This window comes from Dermacentor albipictus, chromosome 6 (genome assembly GCF_038994185.2).
Source record: "Dermacentor albipictus isolate Rhodes 1998 colony chromosome 6, USDA_Dalb.pri_finalv2, whole genome shotgun sequence".
NCBI lineage: Eukaryota > Metazoa > Arthropoda > Arachnida > Ixodida > Ixodidae > Dermacentor > Dermacentor albipictus.
Genome location: NC_091826.1, coordinates 101418627 through 101437488, shown reverse-complemented (window position 1 = coordinate 101437488; position 18862 = coordinate 101418627). Strand labels below are relative to the sequence as shown.

Here is an 18862-nt window from a genome sequence, read left to right as displayed (position 1 = left end):
GCCCCATAACCCAATTCAAGTTGAATACGTCTGCCACGATGCGATGTGCAGTGTGATGCACTGACAGTGGTCAACACTCTCAGAGGTCATGAAATCTGGCGCACAACAACGCCTCAACAAAAACACCTCTCCCTGTGTGTTCTCTGTAACACACTATCAAACATCAGTGGTGCACGAAAGGTAACGTTTCCCATTTACTCACCACACTCGTTTGTAGACGAAACCTTGACATTAAGCTTTCGCCATCAACATCATCTCTAATTGTCCTCAATACAAGCAAACAGCACAGAAAGCTTCGCTTGCATCGAATCCCACAGTGCTTGGGATATGCATAATTTTTTTTCTCCTCGTTTTTTCTTTTTTTTTGCGGCACGTTTTCCCTGATGGCCAGAAGTATGCTGTTAAAGTTAGCATAAGGGGCTGTGCAAAGACAATAGCTGGGCTGAACGCCTAAAGAAGTCGGTTTCGAGGGGGACGGACGTGATTAGAGAAAGCAGTAATAGCCAAAAAGAGTAGTGGCTATTCCGTAAATTCGTTCAGTATAGCACAGGCTTAAAAAAGTTGTAAGTATATATGATGTTAATGTTGCTTTCACTGCTCCCTACAAAGCAGGTAAGATATGCGCTACCGTGCAGAGGAAGAAGGAGCAGGTAAAAGGGAAAAAAGAAGAACAGATATTTGTCTAGTGAAGCACAATAAGAACTACAGTTTTACTGACTGTCGTATGGGTGTGGTTTATGAAATTCCCTTTAGCTGTGGCCAGTTCTAAGTACGGAAAACGGGGCGGTGTATCAATCAGGCTAATAAAACATAACAGGTCGTTAACCGGTGGATCGCCTTCTAATCTTTCCCTACGTTGGCAAGATTGTAACTGCGCGCCAGAGTTAGATGAATGCGCGATATTGTACAAGCATAAGAATGAAGATATGCGTCTCATGGTAGAGGCATGGCATATCAATAATGGTGGAAGTGGCTGCGTGAGTCCGCCTTCGATTATTTTACATAAGGAAGAGATTATTTGCCTTAACAGTTATTTCTCACATAGACTGGCACATGTACCCGCCTGACACGTGGTGATACCATTCCAGAGCTTGCGCAGATGAGTTTTGTATCTTCATTCTTTTTTCGCCTCAGTGCTCCCTTAAATTGATAGTTGGCGTTCGTGTTGTCCACTTCTCTACTCTTGTGTCTTGTCTGCATGCCTGACCTCTTTTTTTCATAATGAATGCTTACCAACTAGCTGAACTTTCTGTTGTTCTAAGGGATCGAGAAATCGGATTCAGGAGTGAGGGAGTAGTGATGATGTGCGTCTGCAGTTTTTTTATTCAAGTACCCTAAAGGCCCATGCGGGCATTACATAGGGGTGTTACAATGAATTAGTGATATATACAGTATACGCATTTAAACAGATAATGCATGCTACAATAAAATGAACATAAGCGGAAAAACAGGAAAACAAAACAAAAAAAGAAACCAGTAAGCATAATACAACGACACGTCCTAAACGCTGAAGATACATATAGATTTAAACTGGGTGTTACACAAAATCAACGTAGCTTGGTTACTTTATACAAGGAAAAATACTTGATAAAAACGTGCACATACCATAATATACTGCATAAACAATGAAAAGCACAAGCAGAACAAATTTTATGCAGTACAAGTGACCCTGCGCTAACCCAGAACAAAACCATTTGCGCAAGGAACATCAAAATATGGTGAGGGAGAAAAAAAAATACAAGGCACGCAACAACACAGTGATGCCTATAACAAATGAGCACGAGAATACTATGTTAGTACGGTAAAATACTGTTTTAGTTTTGCTAGAAAATCATCGTGACTTAGAGCAGATACGATTTCATGTGGTAACATATTCCAATGATATATCGCGAGAAAGAGGGGCGAGTGTCTCAAGAAGTTAGTGCACGCAAGAACGGGCTCCACTTTAAAGGAATGATCAAGGCGCGGGAAGATACGATGGGCGGGCCTGATGTGGCATGCGCTGAAAGACGACCCGCAGTGATATAGCTTGTGAAAATGGGAGAGAAGTCCTATCAGTCTTCGATTTTTTAGCGAGGGGAGATTTAGAGATATCTTTATGTTAGTGATGCTAGAAGTTTGTGAGTAATTTTTCGTGATGAAGCGGGCTGCTCTGTTTTGTACCGACTCGAGCTTGTTTATGAGGTACAATTGATGCGGATTCCAAATAAAAGATGCGTACTCCATTTTCGAACGAACTAGTGTCGTATAGGCTAATAATTTAGTGGACTTGTTTGCCGAGTAAAGGTTACGCCTAATGTAGCCAAGGGTTTTACAAGCGCTGCTAGTAATCGCATCGATGTGATGATTCCATGAAACGTTTGAAGATAAATGAATTCCCAAATATTTTATTGTTTGCGCATGTGCAATGCTAATGTCGTTTATTACGTAACGGGTAACCCTAGGGTTACTGGATCTAGTGAATGCTATAGCCTTAGTTTTGGAAACATTGATTTCCATTTGCCACTGTTTACACCAGTCAGTAATTTTCGCAAGGTCAGATTGCAAAATGTCAGTGTCGAAAGAGTTAATTATTCGTCTATGAATTACGCAATCATCTGCAAATAATCTTATTGTAGATTTAATATTATGGCTGATGTCGTTGACGTATAGCAGGAATAAAATTGCTCCCAATACAGATCCCTGCGGCACTCCTGATTTTACTAGTGATCGCGGAGAAGAAAATCCATTAGTAGTTACGAATTGGTACCGGTTAGTTAAAAAGTTACTAATCCAATTCATAATCCTACGATTTATGTTAAAATGGCGAAGTTTTAATAATAAACGGTTATGAGGTACCTTATCAAAAGCCTTCGCAAAATCAATAAATATGGCGTCTATTTGTGAGGACTCGTTGATAGCTTGGTGCAGGTCAGAGACTAACTCGAATAACTGCGTCTCACATGAGCGACCCCGTTGGAAACCGTGCTGGTTTATGAATAGGAGATTGTGATCGCTTAGGTATTTCATAATTGCTGATGATATAATGTGTTCTAAAAGTTTACATGAAATACTGGTTAGTGAAATAGGTCTGTAGTTTGAGACAGATGACGGGTCACCGGACTTAAAGATTGGAATTATTTTAGCTATTTTCCATTCGTTAGGAACACATCCTGAATCAATAGATTGTTGAAAAAGAGCAGCGAAAATGCGAGATATCACTGGTTTAGTCATTTTTAGTAGTTTTGGACAAATTCCGTCTGGACCGGGAGCCGAGCTGTTAGAAAGACGATCAATAGAAGCTTCAATGCCCTTTTGGGTGATAACGATATCACTCATGATGGAGGTAACAGAACCGAGTTCAATGTTAGCCGGAACGGGAAGTTCACTTGTAAAAACAGAACAGAAGAAATATTTTAATGCAGTAGCGACCTCCATTGATGAAAGGAATTCACTGTCTTTCTTTATTGAAATGAAGCCTGATGATGATGGTTTGGGGTTTATTACTTTCCAGAATTTTTTTGTGTTGTGGGCTAGCATGTTTGAAATATCATGGTTGAAAAATTTGTCTTTGGCTGCTTCAATTTCTGTTTTGCATAACTTGGATTGTTCCCGATAACATTTCCATGTATCATCAGATGTCGAATTTTTAGCTTTTGAATAAGCGCGCTTCTTTTTATTTATACAGCGCCTTACGTGAGAGGTGAACCACGCACTTCCAGTAGACAGAGTTATTTGTATTTTTGGTATGTACTTTTCTTTAAGTTCAGTCAGCTTGTTACAAACAATCATCCAGTTATCATTGCTATCATGATTATGCATCCCGCTCAAGAATTCTACACAAAAAGCCGAGAGCTCGCTGGTGATCATTTCAACATTTGCTCGCGCATAATCATAAATGGTTTTCTTTTCCTGTACACTTTTTTGCGCTTTATATCGTATTCACAGTGAAGGACGTTGTGGTCACTAATGCAGTCTAACACATGAACAGACACGTTGACAGGTTCAGTGGTCAGCACAAGATCCAAGATAGCATCCCCCCGTGTTGGTAAGGAAACTATTTGGCTTAATCCGTGCGAAGAAATGACGTCAAGAAAATCCTTACATACTGCTTTCCTTGGGCCGCCTTCAGCTGTAACCGTCCGCCAGTTAATTCCAGGGTAGTTAAAGTCACCAGCAAGAATAATAGGTGAGCCGGGAAATTTGTTACTGACAAAGCTAAGCGATTCGTTAAGCCATTTAACGAACGTGTCCTGCGAATCTGGAGGACGGTAACAAACACCAACGGCACAAGTTACACGTGAGATCTGAAGCATGACCCACAAAATTTCAATACAAGAACCCGTGTCAAGTAGGCGTGCTTGGAATTCCTTTTTTACTGCAATTATAACACCACCGCCTCGTGTTACTACCCTGTCTTTTCGAAACAAAATACATTTTTTTAGAAAGAGATAATTCATTGTCGGACACGTCGCAAGACAGCCATGTCTCTGTTCCTAGTATTATATCAGCTGAGCAGGACTCGACAAAAGCACAAAGGTGATCCTGTTTTTTGAAAATACTTCTGAAATTTGCCACAATAATAGACAGTTTTTTGTCATCTGCATTGAAACGTCAATTGCCATTCACGGGAGCCTCGTGCCTAGGGATGGCGACCACTTCATTGTTTGAAGGGTCGACTGTGAAAGTTCTGTTGCCCATTATAAGCTTATCAAACTGCAATTTATATTTTTCGTTCTGCTGGCGCTTCGCGCGTGCGAAATCACGGAGAGTTTTTCTGATTAGTTGCATTCGCGGTGAAAAATCTTCCTCGATCCAGACTCGAGGGGTTGCAAGGTCTTTTAGTTTGAAAGAGTTTTTCAAGATATTGCTTTTGTCTTTGAAGTTCAGAAGTTTAACCACAATGGGCCGAGTGCGATCGGGTTTACGTTGACCAACTCGATGGGCTCGCTCTATTTCACCTGCTTGGATACCCAGGTTTGCCGTGACAAATTCAGAAATAAGCTTTTCCGTATCACTCCCCTTTTCAGCAGCTTGGTCGGGAATACCCTTGAATACGAGATTATTTCGCCTCATTCGATTATTCAAGTCATCCACAACGATGTTTGCTCGTTGAATCTGTTTCTGTTCTATGTTCTTCAACTGCACTTTAGATTCTTGAAGAACAGAACCGACAGCCGTAACGCTTTCACTCAAGTTGTCAACAGTCTCAAGTCGCTCTTCAATTTTCGAGAGTCGCCTTTTGACGTCTGTCACAGTAGTGTGGATATCTTTAAGTTTATTGGTCACTTCTTTGTGAAATCACTCGTTTGACACTGTAAGTTCCTTCATTAATGTGACAAGTTGGTCAGTCTTACCCGGACCCGGATTAACCTCAACATCTCCCGCACAGACCAGTAAATGAACAAGAGAAAAAAGTAAAAGTACTAGGCGTCCACCCACGAAGTAGCGCCTACCAAAGTAACACGACCGGAGCCACACAAGGCTGCATGGCTCCGCAATTCTTCTCGGTTGAACGAAACAGCAAATGCGGGTGCGGTAAGTGCACAAATCAATACCCATAACTAGTCAGTCAATGACAGTGGACACAATGGGGAGTTGCAGCCAGCTAGTGATTCAAAAGTACTTAAAGAGGCACATTGCTACACACTCACCTTGAAAAACAGCACACTGTTAGCTCGGAGCTCTGGGCTGCAAATCCCGCTCGGTCGGCGTAGGCGATCCTTTTTACGGAACAGAACAGCCGACTAGAGGGTGCTGCAGGCGACGAGCAGTAACAGGACCGGTGAACTGCTGATTGTACCGGATTAGATGGCGATTTCAATACACGACACGAGGTAGTAGGGCACGTGTCTCGTTGATCAGCAATCCACAGGAACCAATACGATTCAGCTGACGCCGTTAAACCCAGTGCTGTGCACCCTCAGGGCAGTCGGAGCCTAGAAAAACAGCACACTGTTAGCTCGGCGCTCTGGGCTGCAAATCCCCTTGTTGTTGTTGTATCCATAGGACTTCCAATTTCTTCGAATGGGGCCGAATGGGAGGGGATGAAGTCTGTCGATATGACTTGTAGTCTTGGTAGATGTAGTGGTATATAATGAGCCTATCACGTGAGGCGCCCGCCTCAGCCTGCCCTTGTGTTGTCTGTGTCCGTTCCGCGAAAGTTAGGGCTCAGGCATGGGCGGCTTCGTTGCCTGACAGGCCCTCAGCACAGGAGCCCAAACGAGTGTGACATCTGACTGAACTGCGGATTTGAGTGCGATTAGTCCAGCCAGTCTGCCGATAAACTCAGCTCCATGGTTGTGCATGGCTGATCTAGAATGGCCAATGACAGTGGAGGCTGAGGGAATAGAGAGAGCCAGCGCTATGGAAGCCTCTTCTGTCTGCTCTGAGACGGGGGTGCATATGGAGGCCGTAGGCACGAGCTGCCGTTTTAAGTTACTGCCGTGTGGGCGAATTTATCGGGGTTTGAGGGGCATTCTGCGGCGTCAACGTATAGTGTGCCGGGCAGTTTATCATAATGGCGGTGCAGTGCTCGCACCCGAGCCACTCTCCGAATAAAGGTTTACTGTGGGTGCATGTTCCGGAGAAGCGGCAGTACATACAATTTACCTCGGAGCTCACTCTGCTGAGGAACTTTGGTTGTAAGTTGGAAGGGAGGGTTAATGTCAAGGGAAGAGATGGTTAATGCATACTAGGAAAAGTATGCATCTTCAGGCAGTGGATTTTGCGAGTCTGAGACTGCGCTATGTGCTCCGGTGTGAAGAAATCGTTCTGTGGATGTTCGCATGGGAGATGGGGCGTAAATTATCGGGGTCAATGTGTTTGCTTGGTTTTGGAATAAAGGCAACCCTGGCTTCTCTCCATTGCTTGAGAAGGGTTCCCGACTCCAAGCATTCGTTAATGTTTTTTGTGAGTGCAGCAACTGCTTGGCCTGTCGAAGTTACGGAGCATGTTTATTAGACAACTGATCAGGCACCGATGCCAACGTTGCTTTCAGGTTGGCCATAGCGTCCGCAACCTCAGTCTCCGTAATCGGGACGGCCAGTTCCGGGTTGCGAGATCCAGCGAAATTTACGGGGGATCTGTGCAGAGTTAGTGCAAGATATCCGCTAAGCTACTACCTGGTCGGAACCCATTGTGCAGTTCCCCCGCACACAACTTTGCTCCACCCAGTTCGCTAGTTCTAATTTTACGGCTTGCAATGCCATTCTATATGTCACCAACATTACTGTAACTGGCCTGTACAATTCTTTTCATCATTATCACCCTTACCTTTGTAGATGAGTTTTATCTAGCTTTCGTGCCATCCATCCATAATCTTCTTCGTTTTTATCACTTGCTCTATGGCATCAGCAAGTAGTGCCTTGTTCTTTTGACTGAGGTTTCGGTTAGCTGTGTTGGGACTTCGTGAGGTTCTGCGGTGGTTTATTAGGGACATTTCGTTTTGAATCTTCTAGTAAATGCTTTCTATTTGGCTTCTATGTTGTTGGTTGATCTGTTTGTGTCTTAACTACGCTTTGCTTCATGCCGAAGTTATCCCAGATAACGTCTGTGAAGCACCGCAGCACGTTGTTAGAAGATGTTACCGTTTTCATTCTAATAGCTGCTTGGGAATATTTCGTTCGAGCTGCGAGTGTTCTTACATGGTTCTAGCAGGTTTTTGCTTCTCCTTTGTCTCTTTGGCGAGTGTTATGCGCGAAGCATTCTCGTACTCATTTAACTTTATCCTGCACGAGCTCTCTCGTCACTCTTTCTTTCGTGGTATTTGTTCCATCTAAGAAGCATCCCTTCTTCGAGAATTTTCAGCTGTTTGGCTTCTCGATGATTCTAAGGCATCCGCTTACGTTCTTCAAAAACTTACTTTATTTCTTTGTTTCACCGCTTACATCGTTTGCCCTTTCTAACCCACCATTTTTTTTTGCCTTCCGTGTCCTATCTCATGACGGATAAATTCTACCAATTTCTTATATTGCTTGACTGTCGTAGCAAACGCTTCCGACTACTTGTTTTGTTTTTTTGCGATCTCTGTTTTTCGCGTTTCATATATTTAGAAATTCTGGTGCTATGAATGTGTTTATTGCGTTAAAATGTTACAATTTTTTGTGTTAATGTTTTAAGGTTTACTGATCATTTAGCCCACATAACGCGGAAATTCCTCTTGGCTGCGCAGAAGTGAGCCTGCATCATCAGCCGCGGTGTGTGTATGGGTTGGTAAATATTTGGCGATGTGCCTGTATTCAGTCGACAAGAACCAGCTCCTGAGAACTGTCAACGTGAATGGGAAGTAAAATATAACACAACGTAATGCAACCCCAAAGCTTCTGAGCATTTCTTCAGGATTCAGAATCGTTGTCATGCATTTCAAGTCTAGTAAACTTCAAATAACTGTACTGTGTCTGTTTGCCTCCTGCATGAGGGCGATGACCTCGCTCAACATAGTAATCACTGCGATTGGTAAAGCAACATGATTGATGTAAGCTTCGTGCTTCGCCATGGCCTTCTGCACTGTAAGGCATGATATTCAAAGCGTATTGCGAAGACAGAGATAATCCGGCAACTATTTGTGAGAAAGAAGTTCCCTAAAATGGGTGCGTGCTTTGTGAAGCACCCTACGCAAACGATTGAAAAAAATAAGTTCGATGACCCTTAACCACTTATGAGTTGTGAAAATGGTAGAATTAAGGTCCATTTGAACGCCGCTAAGCATTCATTCGAGAATTCTACTGCGATTGATTTTGCAAGCTTTCCTGTGGGTTATCTTATTGAGTTTCGCGATTAAATTGGGGCGGCATATTATTTTTTTAGCGTTTCTACGTTAGCATGTGGACGTTAGCGTCAATACCGGAAACATTTAGACGATATTGATGAGATATCAGTATTTCTTTTCACGCAGTGCGTTCTCTAACGCGTACGGGGAGAGTCAAGCTGACGATGTCTTCATCCGCGACGTCTTCATCGTCAGACAGGTAGAGGTCGCGTGTGTAATCTTCGTGTCGCAATGGTCCCGATGTGGTTGGCAGTGGCGGGTTGGGGTGGATTTGGGTGACGGCGCACGCTACTATGTCGCGATATTGTAGCGGGTCGTAGCACGTCTCGTGCGGCACTCCGCTTGCGTCCTCATTCTTTTGCCGCACTTTCCTCTTTCGTTGTCGTCTTCATGCTGCCGCTGTACCCTCTCCCCATGCTTTCCTCCTCGCTCTGTCTTCGCCATCGCTGTCTTTCATTCTACGCTCGTTCGTTCTGGTGGTTACGCCGACGCTCAACGCTGGAACGGGAAGCCCATGCGAAGAGGTACCGTTTATAAGTAGACGCATATTGTTTACAATCGATCAAAGGAGCCACCAGTTGATTTTTGGTGATACAAGTCAACATATTATCTAATTGCAAATGGCTATGATTTTAATTACGACTCTGAATTCTATGCTGTCAATGAAGAATTTGTAGACAATTGAAGGAAATATAAAGCTGACACGCCTTCAGCCAGCCACTTTCTGATCGATAAGCTTACCAGACCGACAGAGAAAGCCCGCCAAAATTGAAAATATATGGTCACTAACTATCCGCCCGCATCCAAAAGCAGCAGCTGCAAACATGCTGTACAGAAAGTTAGTGGGCGCACTCTTTCCAGGAAGCATCAACAATAAGTTACAAGCACTCTTACATCACGAAGGCACCGTGCTGTCGTTGTCGGGGCGGTTATTTCTTCGTTGCCTGTTTGAAGGCGGTGCTTTTCGATAAGGCGTATGGTTAGGGACGTCATAATTTTTGCGGTAACAATGTAACAGCCGGAAATATTTACGGTCAGAAAGTAACCGGCTGAAAACATGACAGATTTATTCTTCATCTTTGATAATTTCCCAGAAATTATTTGTTGATCACATGATAACCAGAGCAGTAGATGCAATGTGAACGATATGCACTTGGCTATCTTCGAGGAGAAAGGCCCGTTTTGTAAACAACCTGATGAATGATAGGTGGGACACCCCGTATAGAAGACGTGTTCTAAGCAAACAGATTGGCCATGATAGGCCTCGTGGCGACATTAGTCGGTGTTTCGTTTTTCGTTTTTTCTTCTCGCGAAAGAAGTGATTCAAGGCTATTTTTCGCGTATTATATTTCTTTAGTCTTTTTCGTTCAGTGGTCTGCAAAGAACTCACCTATTTTACGAAAGTTGTGTCCTCCCAAATTACCGTCGTATTCTTTACATGCGAAGCCCTTCGGCTAATATGCCTAGCAAGTTATGAAGACAATGCAGAAGTACGAAGCATATATGTATCATGTTGGTTTCAACCGCAGTGATCGTTGTGTTGGGCGAGGACATCAGCCTCACAGAGGAGGCAACTGCAGACGTAAAAATTTTTACCACACTTGAAATGCGTGACATCGATGGAAGTAACACTAAATTTGGTTTGACTAGCATCATTTCAACATGCGAAAAATCAATAAAACAGAAAGGATTTACGAATTAGACAAGTATCGCATTCGTTAAACAATATGAATCTTACGATAAGGTAGTCATGAAATGATTTCAGTGTTCGTAAAACAAAAAGCTGCTGATTGTATAGCTGATACCCCTGACACACGGGCAAAACTAAAGTCCTTTCCAGTAAACGCCTTTTGCTACTCTGAAGGACCCTTTGCAGGAAAGAGTTGCGCCGAGGACACACGGCACCGCACTGAACTTCTTTAGGTAGTTCCTCAGATGAACGCCTCAAGAAAAATAGCGCTGGCTGTCAAAGCCACAAGAGAAAAAACATTCTTAAAAAGCTGCGTATTTAATTACACTTAGCTACTGTAGAACTTAAAAATATACTGTTTTCATTGTCGATGGCTAATAATGCTTATAGTCGTTTATTTTATTCGCGTTTTTGCGTTGTTAGCAGTCATTTAACTTGGTCCAGCAACTATGTGCAGCCGGTGTTTTGCTGTGCGTGCTGTTTATTCCTGGGATGCCCACGTGTTTGTCGTCCCTTCCTTCGTGCGCGCAGGCGTAACGCGTTTTATTCAATATGTTATTCCAACAACTGTGGTTTCTTCTGGGTATTTCCTGCGGGCGCTGATTGTGCAGTCTCCATCTCGCGACGTGAACACACCACATGCGCGCAGCAAACGACGACGACACTGCCAGAATTCAACATGGCGGCACTAGCGACGTTATGCGAGCGTTTGAGAGTATAGCTAGAGGAAATCTTCACTATTCGACAAATTATATTACCGCTAACAATTAAAACATTTTCGCAAGGTAAAAAAATACCTATGGGCACCGTAGTTGTGTTGCAGGTATCCTTCTATTGACGAGTTGTGCAGGCTGTGTGCGAGAGTAACTCCTTTTCCACTCGAAAAGTAGTTGCGAGATCTCCTTTCCCGAAAAGTAACTTTGCCGTAAAGGAGATACTCCTTTGTCGTGTTTCACTGCACTTGAACGCCTTTCCGGTAGATTTCCCCTTACCTAAAAGACATTAGAGTGCCCGTGTGTCAGGGGTACGACTCTTGCAGTCAAGAAGCGGTCTGTTAAAAAGCTCGGGTAGAGAATCACTCGTTCTTTAAGCTTTATACGAGGATCCCTGACACAGAACAAAATTTTGTGACGACGTTTTTGTTTTCCCTCTTACCAATGCTTTTCGTTCTGTGCTCAATTGTGGGTATCGGCTCAGTTCCGAAATGTCATTAGGTTTGCAGGTTCCTTAATTACCTCTTACTTGCTTTGGTTGTACAATCAGTGCACAGTTTCACCACTCTGCTCGTCTTTTTGACATCTGCTGTTCTCACTGGGGGAGTCTTGGTTTTCTTGTTGTGCAGAAGACTCCTTGAGAGCAGCTACAGCAGGGGCGCCAAACCAGCATCTTCCGGGATGTTTCCCCGTTTTCCAAGCTACGGCTTATCCCAGGCCATGCCGCCACCAGCTCCTTGGACCAACCAGTGCAACAACTCGTTCCACCAGCCCGCTGCTCCTATGGCCACCGTCATTCGCGGGGGCCACTCAGGGACTGGCCCTTCATCGACGGCCGCATCGCCTTACCGGCATCCACACCATCAGCACGTGTTCATGCCTGCCAGTGACTCGCACCAGTCGATCAATGTCGCGAGCTACGACCTGCGTTCTGCCTCAACGTCCGCGACCCCACGAGGGTTTGCACACAGTGCCTCCGTTGCAGAAAGCGGCCTTCAGTTTCCGCAGCATTTCCAGCAGCCTGGGATGAGCAGCCACCACATGACGACCCTTTCCCACGCATCGGCTGCTACCCCGTCGAAGACTCTGGCCTGTTCCGAGACTGCGAATGCGACCCAGCAGGCGATGACGCCATCGCCCGTCATTCAGGAGCAGCATATTCGTGAGTTGCCTGCCCATGAGCCGTACACGTACCTTCCCTCACTGGCCACGCTGTTTCATCACGAGGCCATGTTACATTTTGCCACGACACACATCCAGCCCACTCAGTCGGATTATGAGCAGCCTATTGACATTTCAAGCCAGCAACAGAGCGGGCCGAGTTCGATGACAGCCCAGCAGCAAGACAGCGTGAGTGGCCAAACGAGTCAATGCAATCAGAAGCAACAGCACCAGCAGCATCACCAAATTCAAGTGCCCGGCGTGCTGAGTGTGCAGCAGATGCAGCATACCGACTGTTATGGTTCGATGGCACAGCAGCGCATTCAATCCACCCAGGCGCAGAGCGTGAACGACCACAATGTCACGCCTCCGATGTCATCAGGCTACCAGATGATGGCGCCGCAGTCGCACCAACACAGCAGCACAGACTGCGGTGGCTGTGCTGTCGGACTCCACGCGAACGTCCAACCCATGTTTGGGCTGTATCGTCTCAACGATCGCCCCGTGGTGCCGGATTCTCTGCTCCACCATCAGCAGCAGAGATTCGACACGTCCGCTAACTCCATGACACAGCAGAACTTCTCGCAGCTGCAGGAGCAGACAGCGTCTACATCTCCCGAGGCGAGCACACAGGAGCTAAGAGCAGGACCTAAGACCGCAGACGCAAACGAAGCGTTGCAGAGGAACGACACTCGGTGAGTTAAATATACACCCTTAGTTGAGTTCGTTTAAGAAGTTTACTTTGGGTGTAGGTTGGCAGGTTAAGTTCTCAGCCGCATTCCAACAGGGGTGCAGTGCAAACAGGCTGGTGTACCTATGGTGCATTGAGATGGTTCTTTGAGAGCACTGTCAGAGCGCTTGTTGTCGTTGTCACGTATGAGCGAAACGTCAATTCGTATTCTGTAAAGTAGCGACACCATAGATCATTGCCGTCGCTCCGTGACCTGCGCCGCTGTCTTCTTTTCTCATCTCTGTCGCTGAGTCAGTGCTTCCGGGTCGCTGACTGGCCGCGGCGCATGAAATCGCCCTACTAGCTGACTCTGTCGTCAAGGAGACGTCATGAAACTTGTTTCAGCTCCTTTTTGCTTCTTATCCGGCCGCCATTCGCCCACGACGTAGTGATCGCGCTGCGACAGCGCACGTGCGTTTTGCAAGTTAAGTGAGCTGCGTTTGCTGTAAGAATGCCTGGCTGCTGTTCTCTTCAATGCAGCAGCAGGCCGTAAATATGACTAGGGCTGTTTACGATTCCGCTAGGAAAATGAGATGCCATGTGGCGAAAGCAAAGGCTCCGAAACATTAAAAGAATACACGTCGCCCCCTTTGAAACACGCCGTTCCCTGCGGCGAGAGAACTGTACTTTTCCTAAAGTATGTAGGCAAAGTTGCACGAAGAATCGTAGAAGTTTTGCAAGCCAGACTGTTCCGAGAATTCTAGCGGAACGCAACAGCGCATTGCCTGCACCTCTACGCGTGTAAAACATGTCGCTAGCGCTTTTTTTTTCTACGAGTGTGTTTGTTCCTTTTCACTTTCGCATTATTATTAAGGCAGATATCCTTGGAGAATACTTTAGTGGCGACTGAGCGCTCATTTGTGCGTCTAGTTCCCCTTCGTAACTTTTGTGCCAGTTTGGAAGACATGGAAGCTTGACACTTCTTGCTCTGTGTATGTTTTTGAGTTTTTATGCTTCTTGCGGTTTGTTGCGGAAAAGATAAGGATCACCACTGGCGTAGCAACAGGGGGGGGCCAGGGGGCCGTGGGCCCCGGGTGCACGGGGCCAGCAGGGGGGGGGGGGGGTGTCTTATACGTCTGAAGACACCCGAAAATTGTCGATATCCCCGCCTCCCTCGACTACACCCAGGGGGGGGGGGTGACAGAAGAGCTAAGGGCCCCGGGTGCCAGACGACCTGGCTACGCCACTGAGGATCACCACACAAATTTATTGGTCGGCTCTGTTAAAGGAGTACTGAGACAAGAAAGCTTCCATCTCGTTTTTTTTTCTATTGCAATCAGTAGCTAATGACCCAGCAATCATGGCACGAAACATGAATGGCTTCAGAGTGCAACAAAAAATTATTTAGAGTCTTGTATGTAGCGACCAGTCCAAGTTCTCGGTTTCAGAAGGCAGCGAGAGGATAAAAAAAGGATTTTGAACACCGCTGGACACGTGATCGCACGAAACTATGAAGTGCGCACGCCTGCACGTACTTTGCGATGTCCTCGCCATCATCGTCGTCCTCGTTTTTGTCGTCCGGCGGTTACTATTTGCCGCAGGCGAGAGCCGGCGCCCTTTTAGACGGGGCCAACTACTTTTGTGTCGATCTGCTACAACGCAGCGACACGGAAAGTTCAGCAAGCGACAGCTATCAATATGCGCACTCATCGGTACAAGTAGTGTGAAGCATTCGTCGAAGGCGCTTTGGGCAGGAAGCATATTCTGGAGCAAAACACAAGGTGGGGTAAAAGTTGGCACAGCATCAGGCTTGAGAGTACTTGGTCTTGGTGGAAGGTCACCTCTAAGCTCGGTGGGTTTTATGTATACCTGGCACTCTCGCAATGAAAGGAGCAAATCTGTCTGCTCTTTAACGGGGTCAATTCTCAGCGTCCAGGTGCACGCACAAACTCGGGCCGATTCTGCCGCTTATTGACGCCGACGGTAGCGAACGCGCAATCCAGGTGAGCTGCCGATAGCTGGGTAACCTTATAGGCCTAACTCACTGGTCGTCGGATCTGAAGCCGACGGCCCTTGCGATCGGTCTGCAGCTCGTAATAACGCACCTATATTCGTCCAGGCAATCAACGTCTGCACATTTACGTTGCCCATACGTAATAATACAAATAGCTTTTCCGTCGCCTTTGGTAGCGATGAGAAAACCCGTTAGCCAGGCGAGCTGCGGCGGCTGTGCTGTAGCACTCGCGAGTCACAATCACGCCAGTAATTTGATATATCGCTGTATACAGGCATTGCCAAGATGGTTGAACACGCGCATCGTCCCGGCAATCGTCATGATCTTCGCTAGTCCAAAGAGGTGGCTCGTAACATCTAACCGCCCCGGCAGCTGGACCACCATCGCGGCGCTAATTACACAAGGAGGAGATGGAGGAAAAGTATGGCTGCAACCGGGGATACGTGCACGACGTCACGAGAGGAGAGGGTAGATGGTGAACTGTCCAGTGGAACGATTTCATGGTTCAGGTAACTAATTAAGTTGCCGTAAAGCCTTATAAGGCTCAGTGCGTGTAACGAGACAAAAGCTTTTTACAAAGACCTACACGCAGTGGCGTAGCTAGGTCGTCTGGCACCCGGGACCCATAGGTCTTCTGTCACCCCCCCGGGTGTAGCCGGCGGAAAGAGCGGTGTCTTCAGACGTATATGACACCCCCCCACTGGCCCCTTGCACCCGGGGCCCACGGCCCCCCGGCCCCCCCTGTTGCTACGCCACTGCCTACACGACGAGATGCAGTCCAGGGAAGTATACAAGAGATCCCGCTGAAAAGCAGGTGGGTCGATGATTGCGGTCATAGCAGTTTCCCTGATACTATTGCGAGCCGGATAGTCGTTCACGAACGATTTGAATTGCGAGGAAGGCTCGCATGGCAGCAGCGTGGGCATACTCTGTGTTATGTTGTACGACAGCAGGAAGTAACGTATCAGAAAGTAAAGTTTGGTGGTCGCCTAACAGTGAATAAAATGGCGAAAAATTGGCGCTGTAGAGACGGGATGAGCTGTATGCGAACATGAGGTATCGCTAAGTGCTGTCCCAGGTTTTCACATTGCCAACATATAGGTCGAGGAGTGGTTCAGCCTCTCGGTGAGCCTGTCGGTCTGCGGGTGGTAGGCTGTACGGAGTCTATGCTCAAGAGAACAGAAACGGAGGAGGTCGTTGAGAACTTTAGTCAAGGAGTAGCAGCCTCGGTCTGTTAGCACTTGCCTAAAGGCACCATGATGAAGGATAAAGTCCTGAAGTAGGAAATCGACGACTTCAGTTGCGCAACTAGTCGGCAAAACGCGTGTGGAAGCATAGCGCGTGACTTGGTGGGTCTCTACTGCGGCTCACTTGTTTCCTGAAGCAAGCGTGGGGAATAGGCTGATGAGGTTGAGACCAACGCTGTAGAAAGGCCTCCAGGTAATGCCGAGGGTGGTTTACGTCACTGACGAAGGTCCCACGCAGCAACGTAGCGTCAAACAGATCGACACAGACCAGGCCAGAAAAACCGGTGGTGCACACGGTCGTATAAATCGTATACTTCAAGATTGTCAGCGACTGGGGCATCTTTGGACTGGAGTTCTTTGACAACAGTAGCAATAGGTTGCTTGGGGGAACATGCAGAACCTCCGGGCCATCGAGAGTGTTAGTTTGAAGCTAAAGAGTATCGTCGTGAAGCTCACAGAGACAGAGCGATGGGTCGGGCTGACGAGAATGGAGGCGGCCTATTAGCTGGTAACGTGTCGTCGCTTTTCTGTTCAGCGTGAATGATGGCCAGATTTGAAATAACCATGACGAAGTCACCGGTATCGTGCTCGACGGTTTCGGGAAGTTCGAGAGGATAAACAGTCATCAATGTGTGATTCGGTGTCAAATAGATGAAGGTAAAGCACGATAGTAAGCAGAGACTATCTACACGGATGGCCAGGATGGCTGTAGACGCGCAATGTCCAGCCTCTTGTCGTCTTCTCCATTAGTCCATGGAAGTGGATCATAATAATATGCACAGTGATAAACATTGAACAGCACATACAGTCGCACAGACACACCTTGATATATATACTATATAGGTTTAGTTACAAGGGTTCGTTAAGGCTCGTGCCCCGCAAAAACATCAGCAGCACTTTCGTGGCACGTAACGCACAGGTGCTGCTTTGCCATGGGCCAAGAATCTGCTGTAGTGCCAAGCTCGAATCCCGTTGAAGGTGAAATCCCACCTTCAAAGACTCTCTGACGCGTAGCGGCAACGATGGCGCGGAACATATGTTGGAAGACGTTACATTCAGAGCACATTGGCAAGTGCGTGAGTTAAAATTTACACCTGTAGGACACGTTTAGTAGTATGCGGTGAAGGGATGCTTGGTCTTGTCTGTTGAGGCTTCGCGGCATGTAAAAGTCACAGGATGGAATTATTTTGTGTAGGGGTGCAGTTCTGGAAGCTGGCATCTGCCCACAGGGATTCCTGGAGACGCCAAGCGTGTGCAGATGTCAGTGCCGCCACGTCTTTTCTCGAGAAAGGTATCGGGACCACTTCTCTGGAATTTTTGTGTCCAGCTTTGGCAGCATGGTGAGCCTGGACGTTTCGTTGTATTACACAGTGGGCTAATAAGTACTGCAGGACAACGCTGTGATGCAGTTCGCAGGCTTTATTGCTTGAGCGTCTGATGTCCATCACGACTTGTTCCTGCATGCATGACGACTTCAAGGACTGCTGCATCTCTATTGAATAGGCTAATATGGCCAAAGACTCAGCTTTCTGGTAGATGATGTAAATAATAGTCGTCGACAGTGTGGTTGCAGTGGCCGCAATTGCTTTGCGTGAGAGTGACAGAGGTGGTGACTATAGCACACGGAATCCATACATCACTTGCAGATGATGTAGGCGTAACGGAGCCATCCGTGTAAATGTGACGGTGAGCTCTGTAGCTGCTGTTAACATGCTTTGAAGCAAAATATGTCCACGCTGAACAAGGAGTTGCCCGGCACTCTGCGGCAAATCGCAGGTGTACTTGAAGAAATTGCTGTTTTAGAAGTAAGAAAACTAATAGGTGTCTGTTTTCTGCAAGGGTTCCTCCACTTCACGTGTTTTTCAGTAGGCCGCGGCCCACCCTCAGTACTATGTCAGATTGGGAAATGCCCTGAGGTGTAGGAAGGCTTAATTCTCGGATACCTTCACCGAGAGCCGTCTGTATGCATAGAAGAAAATTTGCGGAGCAGCTCTCAGTGTTTTTTTGTTATCATACGAAAGATGCTAGCGTATAACCTAATTTTTCTTGTTGTATTCGAATACAAAAAGTTCGTGTCATTTGTCTGTCGATTGTTGCGCCCAGAAACTTGTTACTTGATACGTACCGAATGGGAGAGTAATTTACCGTGTAGTCTTTTAAAACTTCATTCATTTAAAACGATGAATGAAGCATTTTGCACCTTCCTGCCTCGACCGTATTCTCGTCCCTGGTTTGTAATGGTTGCGATAAATGCAATGTTTTATATAAGTACTTTTTCAATAGCAATTCATTCATTATAAGCTTGAGAAACGAGTAGTACATACGCCGTGTACAAGTGAACAAGCACAAAAGCGTTGCGGAGCTGTTCTTTCTACTTTTGTCACTTGCAATGAAGCTAAAGAGCAGACGACGGGCAGCGTTGTGAAAGGCACGGGGTTATTTTTCTGCCGTCATCCGGCATGTACTGTAGCACATGAGAGCGCTAATAAACCAGTCATCAAAATGCAAAGTCCTTATTTATATCGAGAATTACACGTTTCAGGAGCATGATGTTTCGAGCGGGACTATTTTAGTCGTGGAGGCAATCGGCTGTCGCGCTTCGGTCATCTGGGCGGGGC

At 46.3% G+C, this 18862-nt stretch overlaps 1 protein-coding gene across 2 annotated transcripts in view; it reads left to right on the top strand.

Moving 5' to 3' along the window:
- Nucleotides 1–18862, top strand: part of LOC135913643 (uncharacterized) — a 45094-nt gene that overhangs the window by 19825 nt on the left and 6407 nt on the right. For both annotated transcript variants that reach the window (XM_070520912.1, XM_065446179.2), the window contains exon 2: nt 11782–13008. In XM_070520912.1, coding sequence (XP_070377013.1) covers nt 11834–13008 — 1175 coding nt within the window. In that variant the 5' untranslated portion in view covers nt 11782–11833. The remainder of the gene's footprint in view (nt 1–11781; nt 13009–18862) is intronic.